The sequence below is a fragment of the Hemicordylus capensis genome, chromosome 2 (assembly GCF_027244095.1).
Source record: "Hemicordylus capensis ecotype Gifberg chromosome 2, rHemCap1.1.pri, whole genome shotgun sequence".
Lineage (NCBI taxonomy): Eukaryota > Metazoa > Chordata > Lepidosauria > Squamata > Cordylidae > Hemicordylus > Hemicordylus capensis.
This window is the reverse complement of record NC_069658.1, coordinates 257,648,313-257,671,188: the sequence shown is the minus strand read 5'-3', so window position 1 is coordinate 257,671,188 and position 22,876 is coordinate 257,648,313. Positions and strand designations below refer to the sequence as shown.

Here is a 22,876-nt window from a genome sequence, read left to right as displayed (position 1 = left end):
TGGGCTCTTTTTGTAGTTTGCTGAAACACAAAATATAAAACCAACATGTATTAGAACTGCATTTTCTCTGTTCTTTGACACGGTCATGGTGATCATGTTTGTTTATTTAAACAAAAGTTCTGAATTTGACACATTTAATGGTATAAACCTTCCTTCCTCATATATACTTTAAGTTGGGTTTTTTTTTAAAATCACCATAAAAAGCAGTTAAAGAAAAGACCAGTTCCTGCTGCAAGCATTCTTCTGACCCAGCGCTAATTTATTTATTTATTTCTACAGTGCCATCAATATACGTGGTCTTTGGCAGCGTAACTTAATTTAAAAAAAAAAAAAAAAGTCCCTGCTCCAATGAGCTTGCAAGCTAAATTTTGGCAATGGGAGAGATGGAGGGAAGGAAAGAGGAGGATGAAAGGGACAAAGAGAGGTAATGGGATAGATATGCAAAGATGCCCTTACGTGGGCATAAGCTTAGTCATAGTTCAAGGTGATGCCTAAAGGTTTAAGCTGATGGCTTTATGGAAGAGGTGGCCTTTGAGAAGGTGTCTATAAGAAGAGGGGGAGGTGGTCCAATGCAAAGGGGGCAGCATGGAAGGAAGGGCAGAGCCATTTATGAAAGCAGTAGATTTTGGGGTGGTTAAGACTTATAAAATTAGAGGGGGGGAAAGTCACAAATATATCAACTGGTTCCGGAGAGCTCCAGCAGAAGCATTAGAGGGAAATGAGGCAGCAAAAGTGTATGTTTGTGGTTGCGAGTCAGGAAATGATATTTGGGTCTTACAGTACATGGAGGAAATGACAGAAACCGTTATCAGACAATTACTGCATACACTGTAGTGCTGTCCGAAGCCCAAATGGAGGAGGATATTCTTGAGGGATGTTGAAGTTGTGCATAATGAAGGGAGGCAGATCCCTGTGAGGGAAAATCAGCATTAGAAAAAAAAGAAAGAAAAGCTTAACAGGGACTTGAACTCATGGCCACCCCACTTTATTCTAGCCTTGATTTTCTGACCAGTCAGTTTTACCTCATCCAAACTGTTGCATATCTCCTCATTATTGTGCAGGAGAACTCTGACTGGACTTAGGGAAAGTTGTTCTTCCATGATGCCATGAAGGAGAGAATGGGAAAAAGAGAGTGAGTGACAACTGGATGGAATGATCTGGGGGCAAGTAACACAGTGGGAAATCATGCAAAATTAGAGGGGAAGGCCAGTGTGATGTTTGAAGAGCCGCAAGGTCAAGTTGGAAACACCTTCACTGTGTGTTCAACACAAAAGAATGTTTTCCTCCTCTTCAGTGTTGAGCTCTGTAACATTTGGTTCACAAATTTGCTCCTGCTACTATGTACCATGTCTCAGTTTGAGCATGGATTTTATTATTTAAAATATTATTGCTAATATTTGTTTAAAAAACTTTTTGTAGCTTCATGTTTTAATGTGCTTTTGTATGTGTTATTGTTTTGTCTTCTGAGCTGCCCGTGTTTATAGCAGAACAAAGGCTGACATCCAGAGCAATGAATTGCTCGTGAAATGAATTGCGTTCGTGCAAGACTGTTGCACTAGGAATATACATAGGAATATAGGAAACTGCCTTCTACCATTGGTCCATCTAGCTCAGTATTGTCTACACTAGGGGTGTGCACGGAACCGCCAACTGCGGTCCGGCACTGGGGTGGGGGATAGCTTTAAGAGTGGCGGGAGGGTTTACTTATCCCTCTCGCCGCTTTCCCGCTCTGGCGCCGTAATGCTAAGAGTAATTGGGGCGGCAGGATACCTCCCTGCCGCCCCTTCCCCGATGTTGCTTGAAAAAACTCCCAGCAGTCCTTTGTGCGCGCGCACATTGTGCGCGCGCTTCACGTCTCTGATGTGCGCACGCACAAAGGACTGCTGGGAGTTATTTCCAGCAACATCGGGGGAGGGGCGGCAGGGAGGTATCCTGCCGCCCCAATTACTCTTAGCATTACGGCGCCAGAGCGGGAAAGCGGCGAGAGGGATAAGTAAACCCTCCCGCCACTCTTAAAGCTATCCCCCCCCATCTGAACCGGACCGCCCAGGTCCAGAGGCTTTTTCAATGGCCTCCGGACCAGTCCAGGCCCATCCCTAGTCTACACAGACTGGCAGCGGCTTCCCCAAGGTTGCAGGCAGGAATCTCTCCCAGCCCTATCTTAGAGATGCCAGGGAGGGAACCTGGGACCTCATATACTCTTCTCAGAGCAGCCCCATCCTATAAAGGGAATATCTTATAGTTCTCACACATGTAGTTTCCCATTTGAATGCAAACCAGGGCAGATCCTGCTTAGCAAAGGGGACAATTAATGCTTGCTACCACAAGACCAGCTCTCCTCCCATAGTTCTCCTTAGCACAACTAGCTAACTAGCTAACAACTAGTTGTGCTAAGTCTGGAGCTTGTTTGTGCAACAGTTGCACAACAGCGGCATGCCTCATTTGTTCTAATGGGGACATTTGCGCAAGAGCACTATAGTGCAACCCCCAGTTTTTAGCACAGCCAAGCTTGTTCCAGACATGAGATGATCCCAGTGAGTGGTACTTGAACAAACCAAATTTTCACTGGTTGATAAAGTCTTTATTTTACTTCCAAGCATGCAAAGATAACCACACATTCTACTTCCAACCATGCAAAGATAACCATACATTCTCAGAAGCTCAGCAGTTTGCTGGAGTTTGTAGTTCCAACAGAGATCAAAGTCCAGTAGATGAATTCATGAAGATGGTGAATTGTGGAAAGATGATTGCTTGGTGAAAAGACAGGTGGGCCTCTTAACTCTAAAAACCCATCTTATTTTTATTTAAGTACAAGGATCCAGGAGCTTCTGTCCCTCTTAACTCTAAAAACCCATCTTATTTTTATTTAAGTACAAGGATCCAGGAGCTTCTGTCCCTCTTAACTCTAAAAACCCATCTTATTTTTATTTAAGTACAAGGATCCAGGAGCTTCTGTCCCTCTTAACTCTAAAAACCCATCTTATTTTTATTTAAGTACAAGGATCCAGGAGCTTCTGTCCCTCTTAACTCTAAAAACCCATCTTATTTTTATTTAAGTACAAGGATCCAGGAGCTTCTGCCCTGTAAGCAGCTTCTGTCAGCTGCTTACAGGGCAGAGCTCAGTCTGGATTGGCTGAGAGAGAGAAGCCCCCTGCTTCTGGGTAATCCTATGGCATGTAAACTCAAGGTTCTAGAGCAGAAGCAGGGGTTCCCAACCTGTGATATGTCAGATGTTGGAGGACTACAACTCCCATCATCCCCAGCTACAATTTGTGGCTGGGGATGATGGGAATTGTTGTTCAGCAACATCTGGACTACCACAGGTTGGGATGGGAACCCCTGCTCTAGGCAACTATATAGGATTGTGGCCAGACCACACAGCAATACCACATGGCTGCTAAAGGGCTAGTACACAACAATATAATGCTTCTACCTTGCATGCATTCCATACCCGTGATGTTCCTGTGGCAACACAATGCTACCCTCTTGTGCTAGTGCAAATTTGCTTGCTTTGCAGGTGGTTCATTGCTCTGGCTGTCAACTAAAGTGTGTGTGTGTGTGTGTGTGTGTGTGTGTGTGTGTGTGTGTGTGTGTGTGTAACACAGAAGAAAATGGTCCAAAGATTCACAGGGGTAATAAACTTTTCAAGGCCATGTAAAAACATTTTCCAAGAATGCCTACAATGATCTGAATTTGATATTCAACATTGTTGTTGTTGTTGATGATGATGCATATTCTGGTTTTATTGATTAATTTGTTTGTGTTATTAGGCATATTATAAGCTGCCTCAGGTCCTTTGTTGTGGGGCAGGGAAAGATATTCTGAAGTAAATATCTTAAATATAAATAAATATTCTGAAATAAACTAAAAAAACAAAAGATTTATAAGTGAGTCTTGTTTGGAGCTCCCTGCCATATGAATCCAACAAGAGATATTATACATTATGCAGAACCATGAAGCCCTTTAATAAAAGGACAAGAATGAGGCGTGTTTCACTATTTCTCACCTTTCTCCTTCTTTCTCCTTCTGTATTTCCTGAAAGAATGGGGGAGAACTACATGTTACAACAGACAGGGGAGCACCACTGAAAATAACACCATATTTTGTAGGGAGGCCCTGGGCCCAGATGTCATAATGTTATGGAGTTTCCCACCCTTCCAGTGACGACCAAGGAGGTGGAGTGGAGAAAGACAAGGTGATGCCATCAGATGCCATTTTCAGTGGCATTCCTGTGCTGATCCTTCGCAGCATCAAGTAGAAGGTTGGACTAGGTGGCCTACAGGGCCCCTCCAACTCTATGATTCTCTGAGAAAGGCCTAGGCAGGGATCCTCAACGTTGGGCCCCCAGATGTTCTTGGACTTCAACTCCCATAATCCCCAGCCAAAGGCCACTGGGCCTGGGGATTATGGGAGTTGAAGTCCAAGAACATCTGGGGGCCCAACGTTGAGGATCTCTGGCTTAGGGTGTGTCCAAAATGGATTTCTCTATATTACTAAATTGAAGCCTATCTCCCTCATCTGGGATGGAAATAGGATCACTAGCCAAACAATTCCTGACTATAAAATCATTCAGTTTTTCTCCCTTGAAAGTCCTCCTGCCAAAGCACCTTGACTCACCTGCGTATCAGCCCTCTCTTCCAAAACAACATGGCCATTCCCAGGCCTATGGCCATTAGAGCTAACCCAGCTGACAGCAAAGTCCAAATCCAGACTTCACTCCCCTTTGCATCATGCCCTGCAGTTACTGCTGTAGTCCACCAGCCTGGCACCGAAGAGGTAGGCTTAGTTGAAACAAAATCTCCACCGATGCCAAAGTCGCCTTTGAAAACAGAAATACAGGGTGATTTTTTTAAAATTCCCATAATGCTGTAAAGAACATAACAGCAGGCCCAAGGCCCATCTAGTCCTGTTTCACACAATGGCCCACCAGATGCTTCTGGGGAGCCCACAGGCAAGAGGTGAGGGCATGCCATCTCTCCTGCTGCTGCTCCCCTACAACTGGTATTGAGAGACATCTTGCCTCTGAGGCTCGAGGCGGCCTATAGCCAGCAGACTAGATAAGATTTCATAAAGGAAAATTCCTTCATAAAATGAACAACACTTACAAGCTTTACAACAACCAAGCATTAAAAAACAGACCCCCTTGTAGCAAGTGACCTCAGGGACTTTTACACACAGGGCTCTTAGTTTGCATCTCCTCCGGGATGGAAGATGCGAGTCCACATATAAGCTGGATTTACCCTGAAGTCTCCACGAGCTATCAGGGACCAGTACGCAGACGATTCTGTTTCCCCCCAAATAACTGCTGTGCATTTTAGCCTGGCCCGAATTATGTCCGGGATAGAAAAATTCTCTATTTGCGGCAGCGTCTTCTTCTTCTAAACCCCAAGCTTTCTGGTATGCCCCGTTGCTTCTCCCTTGATGTATGGAGGGGCTATTGCCAGTAATTCAGCTTTTTTCAAAACTGACACTTGTCACCATAGGAACATAGGCTTTACATATGGAGATGTTGTTGGAGGATGCCTTAACAATGGAGACTACAGGTCCAATGTAACTTGAGCCCTTTGTGTCTGAGCTGATTCCACGAGGCTGCATTTTTCTTTGCCACAGAGAGAAAGCAATGATTTCTACTTTAAACTTCCATGGCCTCTTAAATGGTCTGGGGTATGGAACGTGATGAAGGCAGTCACAAAGGCAAGTTCATTATAAAAATCAGCAAAGATATGGGTCAGATTCAGCAGGTTAGGGTTAAGTGTTCTGTTTGATCTGGCTGCTTGGCAACTTGTCCCACTGGTCTTTCAAACTAACTATCCGACTAACAGCAGCAACCAAAGGTCTCTCGCCTCTTCCTCTGAGATGTGACTGGTTGGAGAAAGAACCTAGAGCAAGCTGTGGGGACGCACACAGGAAAAAGATCTGCAGGGAATGCGAAGAGGAGCCGACCATATGTGAACGGTCCATTTAATCTCCTGAATTAAACATCTGCAAATCTGCTGCAAAGTAGATTCGCTCTTCAGATACCCCACGGCATGAAGCCATATCTGGATAACTTCCAGGTGTCAGCCATTACATGCTTCTTAGAATGATAATACAGTGTTGTGTCACTAGGTGGTGGTGGTTGCTTTGTTAATCACGTCTTTCGACCAACAGAAACAGATGCAAAATATAAGAACATAAAGTCCTGCTGGATCAGGCTCAAGGCCCATCTAGTCCAACATCCTGTTTCACTCAGGGGCCCACCAGATGCCTCTGAGGAGCCCACAGGCAAGGGGTGGGGACTTGCCCTCGCTCTTGCTGTTGCTCCCCTGCAACTGGTATTTAGCAGCATCTTGCCTATGAGGCTGGAAGTGGCCCATATAGCCACCAGACTAGTAGACACTGATAGACCTGTCCTCCATGATTCTTTCTAAGCCCCCTTTAAAGCCATCCAAGCTAGTGGCCGAGGATGCATGCTTAAAAACAAGAGCCAACAAGAGCCCACACATTTCTCTTCCCTATCCAGGGGTTTTCCAGATGGAGGACTTCCTCACAGGAATGTCCGTGGGCTTGCGCAATGAACTGCATGCAGAGTCATAGCTGGGTGCCCATCCCTAGCAGTTCTTGTGCTCGCTCAGGAGTAGCTTAACCTTGACTCTTCAGCTGTTGAACTACAACTCCCATCATCTCAAGCCACAATAAACTAGGGCTGGAGATTATGGAAAGTATAGCTCAAAAACAGCTGGAGAGACAGGGTTGCCTAGTCCTGTGCTACTGCTTCTACGACAACACATATTTATATACCGCTTTTCAACAAAAGTTCCCAAAGCAGTTTACATAGATATAAATAAATAATAATAAAAAAAAATGGTTCCCAGTCCCCAAAGGGCTCACAGCCTAAAAAAGAAACATAAGAAAGACACCAGCCACAGCCACTGGGGGGATGCTGCGCTGGGGGTGGGTAGGGCCAGTTGCTCTCCCGCTGCTCAATAAAGAGAATCAGCACTTTAAAAAGGTGCCTCTTTGCTCAGTTTGCAGGGGAACTGTGCTAGCACATGCTATGCTACTATTTTATGCCTGCAAAAGGAGCACCAGTATGTTCACACCAGTGTTGGAGAACACTGCAGGTTACTTCCAACCCTGTCTCTCATTGTCCCTTCTGATTGACTGATTGATTAAGTGCTGTCAAGTTGGTGTCGACTCTTAGCAGCCACATAGATAAATTCCTTCTACTGAAGTTTAATGTTTAAAATCTGAATCTCAGTGAAGTGCATTTCTGGTTTAGTGCACTTCCGGCTTGCTGAACTTCTGGAGCATCCTCCCCCACCTGCCACTTCTGTTGAGACTCCCATAAAGCTTGGAATGGAAGAGACCATGTTCGAATGTGGTTTTCTCCTCTTAGTAAATCACTTTTTAAAAATCCCAATTAATACATCACTTCCTGAAATAATGCTGAATGGTTTCCCTTTCCTCCTGCCATTTCCAAAATGACTTGGTTGCAATCTCATGCACATTTTCCTGAGAGTAAATCCCATTGAGCTTAATGGGATTTACTTCTAAAGTAAACACACCTCTATTCTGCTATTGAGACCACAATTCTCCCCCGTCTTTTGATGTTTTATTGTTGCTTTTGTGCTTGGCCATTCACTGGTGCGCACGGAGAGGGCACTTATATATCACTTTATAAGTGATTCTCTTTATTTAGCAGGGGGAGAGTAACTGGCCCTATCCAGTGTCATTCCAGCAATAAGTTGCTTATTGCTGGAATGACACTGGACAGAAATGGAAAGGAACCAAAAAGAAAAGCCAGGACTGAATTTTGCTCCAGCCCGTAATAACCAGAGGTTCTAAATGTAATTGTCAGATTGTTACAAGCTTTACTGGCTGAATCCCCCCCCCCACCCCGTGCTATTCTTATTCTTAAATATACAGGTGTCATCTTGGAACATGAGTCAAAAGTCAAGCAACTCTTCAGTGTATTCAAATTTACCTGCATCCTTTGCTTCTGTGGGTGGAATCAAGCAGATTTCAGACCCCCATGTGGGGTTGGCAACAGAACGGCACTGCCAGAGTCCCCAAACGTATTGTGGGATGGATGTTGTGGGATGCAAAGTTACGGAGGCCCCATTATTGTTCTTCTTAGCCCACTCTCTGTTGCCCAGCGGGTTAGAGCTAGAGCCAAATGTCCAGCGAAATGAGCCTGCCTTGCGCTGTGGTGGGCAGTGAGAGCAATTGAGCAGCAAAGTGGAGGGATTGAGCTGATGGAAGGAGACAGAGAGATTGTTGTGGCAGCCTGAAGAGAGAAGAGAAGAGAAAAAGCCATGTTAATGGAAGCCAGCCAGAACTCTCATACTTCTTTCTTCTTGCACGACTTCTTTTGCAATCATGATCTGGATCTGAACCCTGGAATCAGGGTATACTGAACCAGTATACTTGGCATTTCTGGCAGAGAGAATAGTGAGACATGCAAAGGGTCAGGAATGAGGACACGGCCAGCTGTAGAACAAAAGTTGAAAATCGTCTCTCATGGCTAATGCTGAGTCAGCATCCCTGCAGCAAGAAGAGGCAAGATATGGCATCATGAGAGCTGCTGATGTCTTCCAGAACCTATTCAAGCTCAGTACACCTTCCTCCCTTGCAGGAGAGAAGACAATCTCAGAGCAATTGCTTGAGAAACTCTAACCATTAAAACAGAACTAAAGCCACCTAATGGTGCAGTGGGGAAATGACTTGACTAGCAAGCCAGAGGTTGCCGGTTCAAATCCCTGCTGGTATGGGAAACACCTATATCGGGCAGCAGTGTTATAAGAAGATGCTGAAAGGCATCATCTCACACTGCGCGGGAGGAGGCAATGGTAAACCCCTCCTGTATTCTACCAAAGACAAACACAGGGCTCTGTGGAGTCGACACTGACTAGACGGCACACTTTACCTGCCTTTTGTCTGAATGGGTGTGAGAACTTCACCCAGTATCAATGCACTCAAACCTTTGTTTTCAGTTATCAAGGATCATTTCCAGCAGCACATGGCTTCCTCTGCCTTTAGGGCAGAAGAAGACGCCTATAAAAGAAGCTACATTTCCCCTTGATGTACATGAATTCTATGTGTGTACCAAACTGTGCATTGTCCCAGTTTTCCCCCTCAACACACCTATGCACCCCAAATCCAGCAAGGTCTCACTTTCCCCGTTCCCTGCAACTTCCACCCAAGCCAAGGTATTCCTGACATGGGTCAGTGTGAGTCTTCTGACTTGCATTTCTGAACTGCTTAGGGCCCTTGTCCATAACTACCGGTAAAGCCAGGGGTGTAGCTAGGGGAGAGGGGGCCCGTGTTCACCCCTCTCCCCGGCGGCCCCTTGGAATGAAGGAGATAATAAAGAAAATAGGGAGGGGTGGAGCTGGGGGCCCCTCAGGAGCTGGGGTGGTGGTCCTGAGTTCTTTGAACCCATCTGTTCAATTATAGCTACAACCCTGAGTGAAGTCTATCTGTCTCCTCCTGCCCAGAGGAGGACAAACAAGAGCCTTGTGGTAAGTGCCCAACAGCTATATAGAAAGTTAGGACAGGTATGTTGACTGTAATTCTGTCTTCATCTTACCACCCCTTTATCACTACTACTACAAATATTTATGTACCACTTTTCAACAAAAGCTCTCCAAAAATACACAATCAGTTATCAGGGATTCTCAGTCTTAGGTCCCCAGATGTTATTGGACTTCAGCTCCCATAATCCCCAGTCCCAGCGGCCTTTGGTTGGGGATTATGAGAGTTGAAGTCTAACAACATATGGGGACCCAAGGTTGGGAACCCATGAATTAGAAGGTTCCCTGTTCTAAAAAGGGCTGCCAGGCTGGCTATCTATCTATCTATCTGTCTGTCTATCCATCCATCCATCCATCCTCTCTCGCTCCCTCTATGCTAGGATCCTCACAAGCTTACATTAATTAGAATCCAATGCTATGCTTTAGGACCAGCATTTTGTAGTCAGTTGCTTCTGACTGGCTCCCTGAGAGGTTGCCACACACTACTTTAATCATGTGTGCTTCTTTCTGTCCTTTAATAAACTTAACCTCTGTTTTCAGAGCAACCTGATCCTGACTCCGTTGCTCCTCTTGGGATACTCTAACATTAACCCTGCCCTTTGCCCATGATCAGCTTTCCAGTTATGTTACATACCAATACTTTTAGCACCTGATTCCCTCACATAAGCCAAAGCATAGAGAGCGATAACAACCTACCGCACAAATGAGGTTGACAAGTATCAATTGGATAAGGACTGCTAGTTTGTTCATCAGAGATTCTGGGTGGCAATAAGAACAAGAGAGCATACTGCAGGAGCCATGGCAAAGAACGAAGCCATGGTCTGGATCACAGAAGCAGCTGTCTTTGGCTTAGTTACCAAGGCATGAGGGACTGGAGACCAGCTTAAGCAAAAAGGAGAAGTATGTACTTAAACATCTCACTTTGCTCAATTGTCAACAGACCATCTGATCTTAGGAGAATTCTTGCTCATCACCATGTATTCCCCGGAACTCCTAAGGATTCCTGACTTCTGTGACTCTTAAGAAGCCTTCTCGAACCTATTGGATCTCATTCTCAAAGCTGCAGAACTGGCTCAGGCTGAGGGGATTCTCTAGGAAAAGGAAGTTCCATAGTGTGTTTATTTTTACATATTTATCCCACTCTTCTTCCAAGGAGCCCAGAGTCATGCAGATAGTTATATTTATCCTCACAACAACCCTGTGAGGTAGGTTAGGCTGAGAGGTAAGTGACTGGCCCAGAGTCACCCTGTGAGTTTCATGGCTGAACTGGTATTTGAACTCAGGTGGTCTCCCCGATCCTGATTCAACATGCTAACCACTACACCAAGTTGTGAGGAAATGGCTGAGAACTCTTCTCCAAGTGGAACATCCTGACTTTTAGGATCAATTCAAACAAGCAGCACTAGAGTGTCCTAAAACTAGGATTGAACCACTTCTACATTCACGTAGAGAAATATCTGTTCGAAAGTGTTATTCCTCTTCTAATACTTGATCTACTTTCCTTTTTGGACAAGGACTATTTTTGGCAAGGGGGATTAGCGACTCGCCTTGACGAGCAGTCGGGGAGTGGCACCTTTGGTTTCCGGCAGCTCTAGTTGTGCCTGTTTCTTCTATCCCACCCTGCCCCAGCATTAACGAGAAGTGAGTTGCCTCCAGGCTGACCATTCATCAGGTAGAGCTGTTCAGGCTGGCCAATGATTAACCAGCCTGTGTGGCTACCTGACAAATGGCCAGCCTGTAGGCAGTGCAGCTCTTGTTAACACTGGGACGGGGCAGGAAGGATGGAAGAGAGAGGCGCAACCAGAGCTATCAGGAACCAGAGGTCGCTGCACCTCACGTGGTGTCCTCCCTGGCTTGTTCAGGTGAGCTGCTTCTAGCATGGGGAGCTTTCCAACCCACTTTCAAACACTGAACATTCAAGAGGGCCCTGTCTGAGAGAATTGCATCTCCTCAGTTATGCTTATTTTCATCAGGTATCGATATTGTAAGACTGGATTGTTGAGGGACATATTTAGTTGATCTCAGAGACGTGAAGTGGACTGGACCATTAGAAAGGAGGAGATATTTTAGATACATACCTGGTCTGACCTCCAGGGTGGTGTTACGTTCTGAACCATTGAGGAGGCGGCAGACATAGGTGCCTGAATCACTCATGACCAGATTCTTGAGAACTAATCCTTCTGTCTTGAGCCTTAGGCGCCGGCTGAATCGAGCAGGAGTCACCTCACCTCTTGTACTGGCCAAGATTATTTCCACACTAGTACTTTTAATGTTGGCACATCTGGGAGTAAGAGGAAACCAAAACCAATGTGCACCAGGGCTCCCTCCTTCACAGGGAAGAGAGACCTGCTCCCCAGACTTGCAGCTGATCTTCCATAAACTGGCAGCTGGAAGAAAGATCAATAGAAGTTAACAGCCTAGCATTAGATCCTCGGTTATTATGTCATGTGGAGTGAGTATTGTATGGGGTTGTGGTTTATGAGACTATGTAAGATATATGTTTATGAAATTGTGTTGTTGTGTATGTTTGCTTGTAAGCCGCCCTGAGTCCTATGGGAGTAGGTCGACATATAAACAGAGGCGTAACTAGGGAAAACGGCGCCCGGGGCAAGCACTGACATTGCGCCCCCCCCTCCTTCCCCCCCGGAAATATGGAAATGTGTCACAGTCATAGTCAAATGTGGGTTGTGGGCTGCATCCGTGCAAGTATACTGGGACAGGAAAAAGGAAACATGAGGCTACAAGGCTCTTTAGAAATATATATTTTAAAGAAATGTCTTGCATACTAACAGCCTAAGTTTGCAGTCCTCATGGCCAGAAAATAAATGCTTTTAAACATAGTAATAGGTTTTGTGTGCCAAAATGGAAAAGACAAGACAGGTATTCTAGTCTTTTCCATCATAGATATTCTAGTCTATTCAAGATTTATGCTTATATTATAATAGAGACTTAAATTATAATAGACATATATTCTAGTCTATCATAGATATTCTATGTTTATTAATTCTATAATAATGTCTATTTGTAGCATGCTTTACGTTGGTTGTATTCCTGGGAAACTCAATGGCCACATTCAGCCACCATTATTTGAGCCATGATCTCCTCCTCTTTCTGCTTCCCTCTCATACACAGTCTTAATAAATAACCTCCTGGTTTAATTAAATCACCATTTGCCTATGCACCTGAACAGCAAAACTGAGGTTTGGGCCCTTCATATACCAGAATTGCAAACCACACTGTGTGATCCTAGTTTGGAGGGCTTACTCAGCAGTTTATTGGATGTAAGCTGTGAATGTGAATACATCCAATTGGACTGAACGTAAGGGAAAGTTATGGTTTGATTACGTAGGAAGCTGTCTACAGAGTCAGATATTGGTCCACCTAGCTCACTATTGCCCACACTGACTGGCAGCAGCTCTCCAAGGTTTCAGGCAGGAGTTTCTCCCAGCCCTACCTGGAGGTAGGGATTGAACCTAGGATCTTCTGCATGTTATTTGCAATTACATCTGACTTGCTTGAAATTACACAGGCAAATCAAAAAGATCATGAATAAGTAGGGGTGAGATTTTTCTTTGTTTTAAAAAAGCCTTCCCAATTTCCTCTTATTTTTAAAACTCTCTCAAAGGAAAATATAAGTTTAATATGTAAAACAAAATACACATTGAATGAAAAACCGTGATTAACTTTTAAAAAACTATTAAGTATGTAATTAGAAGAATTCCATTACATTAAGATACCAATTTCTTTAAAGCCAGAAATAATACCTACTGAAACTTTTAATTATTTAAACAAGGAGAGAAAAAGGCATGTTATCTTCCCTAACAAAGATTAAAATCAATTTAATTGGTTCTCCACTGCCTTGACATGATTCTCTCTGTGAGTCAAGCAACCAAAAAGGGAAATTAATATCGCAGCTGTTAATCAAGTGATATTTGTGCACTCTATCTTATTAAAGCTACAGGGGCAGAAAGAAAAACTTCCCATTGCTACTTTTTGGACCAATTTGTTCACACTGTATTAAATGGGATTTCCCCCCCTTCAAAAATATAGATGCTGTACTTATGTTTTGGAGACAGAACATCTTCAATATGCACCAAATGAACAAGGCTGAAAATGTTGTAGACTGTATGTTTCTAATAAAAATCTGCTATAAAGAATAAACCTAGTATTAATCCAGACAGACTGAACATTATTCAAAAATTATATTAATGAGTTCCAAATTAAATTGCCACCCCACCCCCCATGCTAAGGGATGATTCAGAAGTTATAATTACTAGCAGAGCTGCAAAGATCTTGTGTACTAGTACTACTAGTTTCCTTTTGCAATCCCACCTCTGCAAAAGGAAACTCATGCATGCAAGCCAGGAGAGTGACTTGTGGCTCCACTTGCATTGCATGAGTTTCCTTTTGCAGAGGTGGGATTGCAAAAGGAAACTCGGGCAATGCAAGTGGAGCCACAAGTCGCTCTCCTGGCTTGCATTGCATGAGTTTCCTTTTGCAATCCCACCGGGACTCACAAAATGCAAGCCAGAAACTGCAAGCCAGAAACACATTGCAAGCCAGAAACTCACACAATGCAAGCCAGGAGAGCGCCACTGGCTCAACTTGCAGACAGCTACCCTCGGTTTAGGGGTGGGGGGTGGGTTGGAAGCCTGCTATGCAAAGCACAGAAGAGCTGTGGAGGACGTTATGCAAGGGAGTAGGGGTATTCTCTCACACACAACACACACAGGGGAGAGAGAGAGATTTGAGCAATGAAACTTACTTTGTTAATGCAGAACAGAAGAATAAAATGCAGCCAGAGGGCAGTGTGGTGGGCAAACGGCAGGCAGGCAGACAGAGTCAAGGAACGTCCCCAGCAGCAGCAGCAGCTCTCGCAAGCTGCTCCGCTCCACTCCTCGTGCGTGCAGCAAGCAGGGAGGGAGGAACTGAGACAACCAGCATGGTGGTCATGTGTTCTCCGGCAGCCAATGGGAGCTCCCGCCCACCGGAGATCTCTGTAATGACGGGGGAAAAAAATCACACAAAAATTTTTTTTTGCCAAAAGCAGGGGACTGGCAGGGGCACTTTTTGGCGCCCCCTCCCAAGTGGCGCCTGGGGCACGTCCCCCCCCGCCCCCCCTATCGTTACGCCCCTGCATATAAATCTAACTTTAAAAAAAATAATAATTCCCTGGTTATTTGCAGTTTTTTCCAGAACAATAGTCTTCAATCTCTTAAGACCCAGGAATGATCTTTATCCCTTACATTCAAAAGGGGACCTTAATCAAATCATTAATTGTTAAGAGAACATTCTTCACTATCTGTCCCATTGCCTATTGAGATCATCTGGAGAGGTCCATCTGCAGTTGCCACCAGCTCATCTGGTAGCTACTCAGGGACAGGTCTTCTCTGTTGCTGCCTCAAGACTCTGGAATGTGCTCCCTGCTGAAATAAGAGCCTCCTCATCTCTGACAGCTTAAAAAATCTAATTAAAAGATGCATTTGTTCACCCAAGCTGTTTAACTAGAACTGTGGTTTTAAATTGTTTTAACGTTTGCCTTAATTTGTTTTATGTTGTTGTAAACCGCCCAGAGACATAAGTTCGGGGTGGTATACAAATATAACAAACAAACATCTCCCCTCATTGCTCTGGTCTCTCTCTCTCTCTCTCTCTCTCTCTTATATAAGACTACTAAAATCTCTCTCTTTCTCTCTCACACTTACACTGCTTCTGGTATGACCCATTTATGGGTTGAAGCCCATGAGCTGAAAACCAGTCTTCCATCCCCACCAAAATCTTCTCTAGTGGGAGCACTAGGGGGGGGAAATGAGGGGGGGAAACACAGAAAGGGTAAAGTACATTTCTGGGTGGGTGAGTTGTGTCTCACAGATTTCTGAAACAGAAATGGGCGGTGGGTGGGTGGGGGGGACTGCATGCCCACCCTTGGTCTTCTCAGCTTCCAACTATTCCCACTTCTTGATCTTTTAACTCCAAGTTGCCCACAAATAGCGCTCTTACCAAGTCCTTTCCTCAAGATGAGTAATTCCATCAGGATGCTCAGCAAAGAAGATTCCATATTTCACTCTCCTTTTTGATGCTTTGAAATTTATTTCACAGCCTTGTTAATCCTCAGGCGAGAAATACACATTTTGAACATGAAGCCAAAATGACTCCTCAGGAAATGTTATCTCTTCTTGTGCTCTTTTAGCATCAGGTCAACGGAAAGAGCTGCTTTTAATCATTTTCAGCCAGACTCAGAGGACCACCCTAAGCCACTTTAGGCAGGGTGGAATATAAACTGAATAAAAACATACAAAAATTGGATGTGGGATCTCATGGGGAGGGATGTGCATGGATGCAGCTGGGCTCTGAAGGAAGTGGATAGATTTTTGTTATGTCTCAGGTTACAGAGACTTGATCAGACTCATGTGTCCCAAACTGAGAATGTTTTGTTGTTTGTTTGAGAGTGCTCTCCCTCCCCACTAATGTTCAACCAGAATCTGGAATCTCAGTTATATATCTTGATCCTTCTATATATATACACACACATATATATATACACACACACGAATTGATTGATTGATTGATTCTCCTTAACTCCCTTTTTGAAATGCAACTGTCACCAAGCTCCATCATCTGGAATCTGCCTGAGAGACAGGAGTGGAACCACTACAGAATATGGATGTGCGGACCGGTCCAGAGGTTTGAGGGTCCGGGATCGAACATAAACCCCACCCCCAGTTCTGTTCGGACCGGAACCGAACCTCTGGACAAGTCAGCATTTTTTTTAAAAAAAATAAATTTAAAATACCTCTAGCCCCTTCAGGGGGCTCACTGTAGGCCATGGGGTGGGGTGGGGCTCCGTGGAGGCTCCCCTTCCCCCTGCCGGCCCATGCAAGCCCCACATGGCCCAGGGCCTCGCAAAGGTCATTTGAGCAAGTGTGGTGGTGGCCATTTTCTTTGGGGAAAAAATGGCCGCTGTGCATGCAGAAATGACCTCTGTGAGGCCCTGGGCCATGCCATTTATGCTTGCACGGCGGTGGCCAAAATGGCCACCATGCACACTTACAGAGGCCCGAACGAGTCAAAAACAATCATTTTCCTGGGCTGCAGGGGTAATTTGAGAGGCTGGCGGGGGCAGGGGGAACCTTCACGGACCCACCCACCCGCGGCCTACAGGAAGCCCCCCAAAAGGACTATAGGTATTTTAATTTTTTTAAAAAAAATTTAATTGCAACCCCCCCCCCCGACTGGACTAGGGGGATTCAATGGGGGCCGGAACGAACTTGGCTGGTCAGGTTCACGTCCGGTCTGGAACTGGGCCAACCAGTTCCATGCACACCCCTACTACAGAACAGTGCCTCCTATCTCCAACTCCCTCAGGCAATCCAGAAGGATACCATGGTATCACATGCCACTGAGAAATCCAAAAGAACCAATAGATTCACACTCCCTCTTTCGATTCCCTGGTAAAGGTCTGTGAACAACATGCAAGAGGAAAACCACAGAGATGTGCTGCATCAAAGAGGAAGGGCGGGATGAACACCTGGGAACTGCACACTGACTCATGACTCCATTGTGCAATAGGGAGGATGTTTATTTTTTATTCTATGTTCTCATATAACTGGCCCTCCATATAAAAAGGGAGGGGGACACTATATTTCTGTACGTAAGGCAAAACCAAACAAAGCATTACGATGTACTTAGAATTCCACAGGGAGTAGCGATAAGGTTCTGCAGCCTAGAATTGCAGTGGTGGTGAGCTTATTTCTTGGCTTGATAAACTTTCCATTATATAAATAAACAGATGAAACAAATACTTTTTCAGGCCATGTCTTCATTGTAGTGGTCCTGGTTTTACTCAGCCTGAAGTGGCTATTATTTTAGTCTAGGGCTAAAACCAGGTTGTGACTTGAAAATCAACATGGCTGACATGGCCACTATCTTTAAGTTCGCCAGTGAAGGGCATCACCTCTTACCCATTTCCACTCCCTTTTCTTCCTAGAAAACAAGACTACAGTGGTGTCACCAGCAGGTTGGGGCAGGGTATAGATGAAAGGAGGGGAAGCCAGGATTTGACTGCTGATTTAAAGATAAAGGGGAAATCTCCAGGTTGCAGTCCGGTCACTCCGCTTAGCTCTCTCACTTCTATTTGTATTCGTGATTCCCATAGAAGACAGAATAAGATCCTTCGTGTCCAAAAACAGTGGCTTTGTAACTGTTTCTGGTGTCTATTTTATGTTTCATTTATAGATTGTTAGCCCTTTGGGGATAGGGAGCCATTTTTTTCAATTATATCTATGTAAATCGCTTTGAGAACTATGGTTGAAAAGTGGTATATAAATATTTGTCATCGTAACTGCCCAAATGCAGGGCACTGCTCAGCGCAACAGGCCTGGGTGGCAGTTCACACAACTGAAGGGGGCAGAATCTGGCAAAACTAGAATCATGGAGTTGAAGCAATCTTATTTAATGTAATTGTATACCGGCCACTACCAAAGTCTCTAGCAATAAAAACCAAGAAATTTTAACAATTAAAACATAAAAAGATCGAATTAAAATACCCATAAAAACTACCAGATAGCTCAAAAGCTTGGCTGAAGAGCTCTTGTAGGCCATCTTCCTGCTCGAGGCAAGAAATCCAGAGTGACAGCATCCCCAACAAGTGGTTGCTAGAACATCTCCAGCATAGGAGAACCCAGCTCCCAGCTAGGTGATTGATTCCATTGTCACACTGCCCTTGTTGGGGTACATTATGTGCATCTGAAGTAGCGGATGCAGAAGCTGTGTTTCTGGAAGTTTCCCCATTATCATGACTGGGAAACCTCCAGAAATGCTGCTTCACTATCCCCTGTTTTAGAAAAGCATCAGGGCTTGCTTTACGCATCAGCACCTTTACAACTAACACTGCACACTTCAACCACTGTAAAGAAGTTCATCCTAACATGGAAACATGAACACCTCTGCAGCGGGGCTGGGGTGGGTGGGTGGGAAGTGGTGGTGATTTTTTTCAACCGGGACCTCCCACTCGCTCCATGCTGTGATCAGCGTCATGACTGAGTTTCAGGAGGCAGAGAAGAGCTTACTCTTTCCCTACCTTTTTAGAAAAACACAGAACAGGAACAAAACAAAAAGCATAGAAACTCTGCTCTCTCTACCAGTTGCCCTGAGATGATAGAAAGCATCCCTGCTCATTTTGATTAGACAGTGGGATTGACGGTGACCTTCAAGTGACTACTGCAAGCAACCCTGGATATTTGTGTGACTTGATAGTGTAAACAATACTGGAGAAAATAGCTTCAGCTCAAGCTGACAACCCTACCAGCCAGAGAAGAAAGAGCTATTGGGTTGCTTTTGTGTTGTGTCATGTATTGTACACTGCCTTGGGGATCATTTGAGGAAAAGGTGGGGTATAAATATGAAGACAACCAGGAGTTCCATTCTGTGAACAAAATGTTGCTATACTGAATTGTCATTGTGCTCGACTAGGCTGGACAACTTTTTTCTAACAAGCTTCCTGTGCCTTTAAAAGCTGCATGATGCCAAGACATCTGTTCTGACACAAACTTCTCTGAGATCATACAAATGAAGAAATATCCTGATGTATATATTTAAATGTGTACATATTTAGCATATGGACACATTAAGATAGTATTAGTTTATACTTTAGTATTGTTAGTTAAAAAGGTGCATACAGGTAAAAAACAACATTTGAGTGATGGCAAGAGAAACTCTCTTTCTCCAATATTAATATACCCTTCTCTACTAACCTTTCATATCAATACTAACCCTCAGCACACACCATATCACACACTACATCATGCATAGTCTTCAGCAAACACAGGAGTCTTATATGCCTGTGAGGGAATGAATGGATGCACTCAGATGGGACTCTCATGCTAAGTAGTAATTGGCAGTGCCTGTCTATTGACAGAACCCTAAAGGCCTCCAACTCAGTCCATAGCCTAAATGTGTGACTGTAATTGTCAAAACAATATCATCTCAATGGGGGCTCCCCTGCATATTATTTGGAACTAAAGGCCTGTTTCCTTTGACTAGTTGAACCCCTGGGTTCACAGTTACTTACATGGGCTAACTCACAAAGATAAGTCATTATTTGCTAGTAGCATGGGAAGGTAACTTCAGGTCAAGCCTAACCTGGGACTGAAAGAACAATTCCTCATGATCTCCTCTGTTTAAGCACAGATGAGGATGCTGCAGTAGACATGAGTTAACAAGAAGTTATTCCTCTAAGGGAGGAGCCTAGAACTCCCCTCTACTTTGGCACAAAGGATTAAAGTTAGCCTTCTGAGCTAATCACCTTCCCAAGAACGAAGTGATGAGATTGCAGCAGGCTCATCTCTCTGACCCAAGCATTAATGCCTGGCATGAAGTATGGGGGAACACACTCATTATGGTAAAGACATCAGTTCTCTTTTCCCCAAAGGTCTTCCTGACACCAGTTAAGCTCTGAGTCATTCATACAGGCTGTCTAAACTTTTCCACTTCTTTCATCCATCAGGGATGTCACCCTTTTCAGCATATAGGTGTGCTCAGCATTTGGCTCCAAGGCAGGTTTCTGCATATTTCCATCACAGAGACTATCAAGCAGTGTCTCCCTTCTCTGGATTCACCTGTTGCATGTTTGTGTGTCTGGGCACCAGCTATTCCATCTGGCTGTGCCTTGGCACTTGTGCCCATCCCACTTTCCACCTTCAGGTTAGCCCTGTCTCCAGGCCTAATCTGGGCAGCACGCTTGGTTTCAACAGGGAACTGGTCTCTTGGGATCAGACCACTTTTGGACTTTTACTGGCTACCAGATGTGCAAGTGGCACATGGGTCTCCCACTCTTGCATCCCGTTTTCCTGCTTGTTCCTGGAGAGAGAGAAGTCCCTTAGCACCAGTTGAGCAACAAGTGTCCGACACACCACCGGAAAGGAGCCAGATATATTAATAGACCTCTGCTCCAAACTCTTCTACTCCCTCCTTGCTCTCTTTAAAGTCTAAAGCTGTTCTTTAAGCCTGTTTCTCTGGTCAGCCTAAAGCGGATTGTAATTTGGAACTCAAGCTAAAACGCCTCTTCATGAGCTTCAATTTAATATTAAGTCTTATTAGTCTTGTTAATTATATTAAATTAATACTGTGTTGCTTATCAATCAAGATTTCCTTTCTATAATCCTAACCCTAAATAAACCTGATTATATTTGACTTCAACTCTGTCAGTAGTTTCCAAGACTGAAGCTTTGTATTCTGTAATGAACTGCTCACTCTAGATTTAGCGATTCCCCATACAAGCCCCAAAAGTTAGTCAGGGGGCCTAGCCAACACCCCAGAGCAGTCTCATTAACAGAAGCAGAGCAGCAAGAATTTGTGAACATTCCAGGACAACACAGCAGCCTGGCCAATGGCAGTGCAGGAGAGCCTCACAATCAGATGATGTTTGCAGCCTATATAAAGAGGAACACTATTTGCATTTCTCTGGGACCACCACACACAGCACTGGTCATCGCTTTGCCAATATAGGATGAAACAGTAAGACTCAGTAAGTATAAAAAATACCATCTTTATTGTGAATCCCTACAACTGTGTAGGTTTTGAGGTTAGAGGATAAATATTACAGGGGAGAGGGTGCAAATTTACAGCATGCAGAGGGAGAATGGTGAGGGTCAGACATACACAAACACACACGCAGAAAAAGCAAATGCACTAAGCAGGGGAAAAAAAAAAGACACCAATACAGGAAGCCATGACTGCTGCAGGGAAGGCAAGGATGCTATAAGCTCCATGGGAGGTGAAATTCTTGGGGAGGAAGTGGTGTGCAGTGTGTTGCTTCAAAGTTTTGGAGGTGCTTACGGGCCTGTGGGGCAAGAAAAAAAAATGGTTAGAAGCTGGAGTGAGTGCTGAACTATATACTACAAGATATTCCTATTAAGATATTCCCCTCAGGGGATGAAGCCGCTGTGGGAAGAGCAGAAGGTTTCAAGTTCCCTCCCTGGATTCTCCAAGATAGGGCTGAGACACATTCCTGCCTGCAGCCTTGGAGAAGCCGCTGCCAGTCTGTGAAGACAATACTGAGCTAGATAGACCAATGGTCTGACTCAGTATATGGCAGTTTCCTATGTTCCTATACAACACAGACTGAAGAACAAAATAGGGTGACATCATGCCCTCCTAGATTTGGGAGATGAAAGGCATTCCCTTGCTTCACTATAACAGCCAATTGTGAGGGGATACACAGAAGAGGGACTAGGGCCAAGTTTAATAGGAGAAGTGGCTGACTCCACGAGAACCTCTCTTCACTACCACAAGAACAGTCGGTGTGAACCCAGAGTTGCTTTTGTTCCCGGTGCAAATCATGATTCAACATGCTTGGAATTGTTCCCCAAGTAACTTTTCAGTCCTGACAGCTCCGTCGTCTTCACTGGGCACGAGTTAAGAGTCTAGGCTGCCTGCTCCAAGTTATACCACTGGATTAGCTGCGTTTCTATTCAAGGGTCTATTCTCAAAGCAAGGGGAAGAAGCCTAGTCAGGCAGTGGTGGCACAGACGTTTAGGGACTCTGGGGAAGGACATGTAGCATGATCCCAAACAACTTAAATTATCAGACTTAAAGGCTGCTGCACCTGCTCTGCTTCATGATCAAGTACAGGGAGGAAGTGGTAGCACTTTACATGTACAAGGTCCCACCTTCAATCCTTGGCATCTCTGGTTAAAAAATATTCTAGGTAGCAGAGCTTGAAAAGCCTCTACCTGAAATTTTGGAGGGCTGCTGGCAGTCAGAGCAGAGGATACAGGGCATGATGAACCACTGCTCTGCCTCAGGATATGGCAGCTTCGTATTGTATTGAAAAGGTTAGGACGACTGGCTGTGAGGACTTGCATACATATAAGCCACTGTAGTCCTATAAGCCACTACAGTCCTAGCTTCCAGGACCAGCCTCAAAGCAGAATGCCTCCGAGTACCAGTTGCAGGGGAGCAACAGCAGAAGAGAGGGCATGCCCTCAACTCCTGCCTGTTGGCTTCCAGTGGCATCAGGTGGGCCACTGTGTGAAACAGGATGCTGGACTCGATGGGCCATGGGCCTGATCCAGCAGGACTGTTCTTATGTCTTCCACAGGCATTGTAAGAAATGGAGATCCTGCATCTGCATACAGCATCCGAGAGCTGACTCGAAAGTCCTGAACCTTGGAACTTCCAGTGCACTTGGAAGTCTGTGACACATTCTTGAAACCATACATTTTCATGGAAGGATCCCAAGGAGAGAAACACTGTATTGGTGGAGAGATTCTCCTAGTGATCAGAGTGCACAGATGCCACAGTGTTGCACATCATAAGAGGGCGCCTCCACGAGTACAGTGTTTACCTCTTCAGACAAACAC

The 22,876-nt window shown here is 44.8% G+C and overlaps 2 protein-coding genes across 7 annotated transcripts in view; both read right to left on the bottom strand.

Moving 5' to 3' along the window:
- Nucleotides 1-86: 86 nt before the first annotated feature.
- On the bottom strand, nt 87-16,399 carry LOC128347324 (uncharacterized). 2 transcript variants are annotated; one of them, XM_053301790.1, is made up of 9 exons: nt 16,309-16,399; nt 15,516-15,795; nt 14,281-14,512; nt 11,594-11,902; nt 7,967-8,269; nt 4,618-4,819; nt 4,007-4,035; nt 1,023-1,093; nt 87-910 (listed from the first exon to the last, which is right to left on the bottom strand). In XM_053301790.1, exons 4-9 carry the CDS (start codon nt 11,667-11,669, stop codon nt 809-811), a joined length of 783 nt encoding a protein of 260 aa, XP_053157765.1. In that variant the 5' UTR covers nt 11,670-11,902; nt 14,281-14,512; nt 15,516-15,795; nt 16,309-16,399; the 3' UTR covers nt 87-808. The 2 variants fall into 2 exon arrangements, with proteins under 2 accessions (XP_053157765.1, XP_053157766.1); XM_053301791.1 differs by lacking the exons at nt 15,516-15,795; nt 16,309-16,399 and adding an exon at nt 15,221-15,293.
- Nucleotides 16,400-21,040: 4,641 nt separating this feature from the next.
- The window catches only part of ABHD16A (abhydrolase domain containing 16A, phospholipase), a 32,492-nt gene continuing 30,656 nt past the window's right edge, over nt 21,041-22,876 (bottom strand). For all 5 annotated transcript variants that reach the window (XM_053301968.1, XM_053301967.1, XM_053301969.1 and 2 more), the window contains one exon: nt 21,041-21,354. In XM_053301968.1, the coding sequence (XP_053157943.1) occupies nt 21,271-21,354 (84 nt within the window). In that variant the 3' untranslated portion in view covers nt 21,041-21,270. The remainder of the gene's footprint in view (nt 21,355-22,876) is intronic.

Coding starts and splice junctions, on each gene's coding strand:
- LOC128347324 (XM_053301790.1), bottom strand. CDS start 11,669: ATGAGTGATTCAGGCACCTATGTCTGCCGCCTCCTCAATGGTTCAGAA. Junction 4,820..7,966: donor CACAGAAGCAAAGGATGCAG/GTAAATTTGAAT, acceptor CTGTTTTCAAAG/GCGACTTTGGCATCGGTGGA. Junction 1,094..4,006: donor AAGGAGAAAGAAGGAGAAAG/GTGAGAAATAGT, acceptor GCATCATGGAAG/AACAACTTTCCCTAAGTCCA.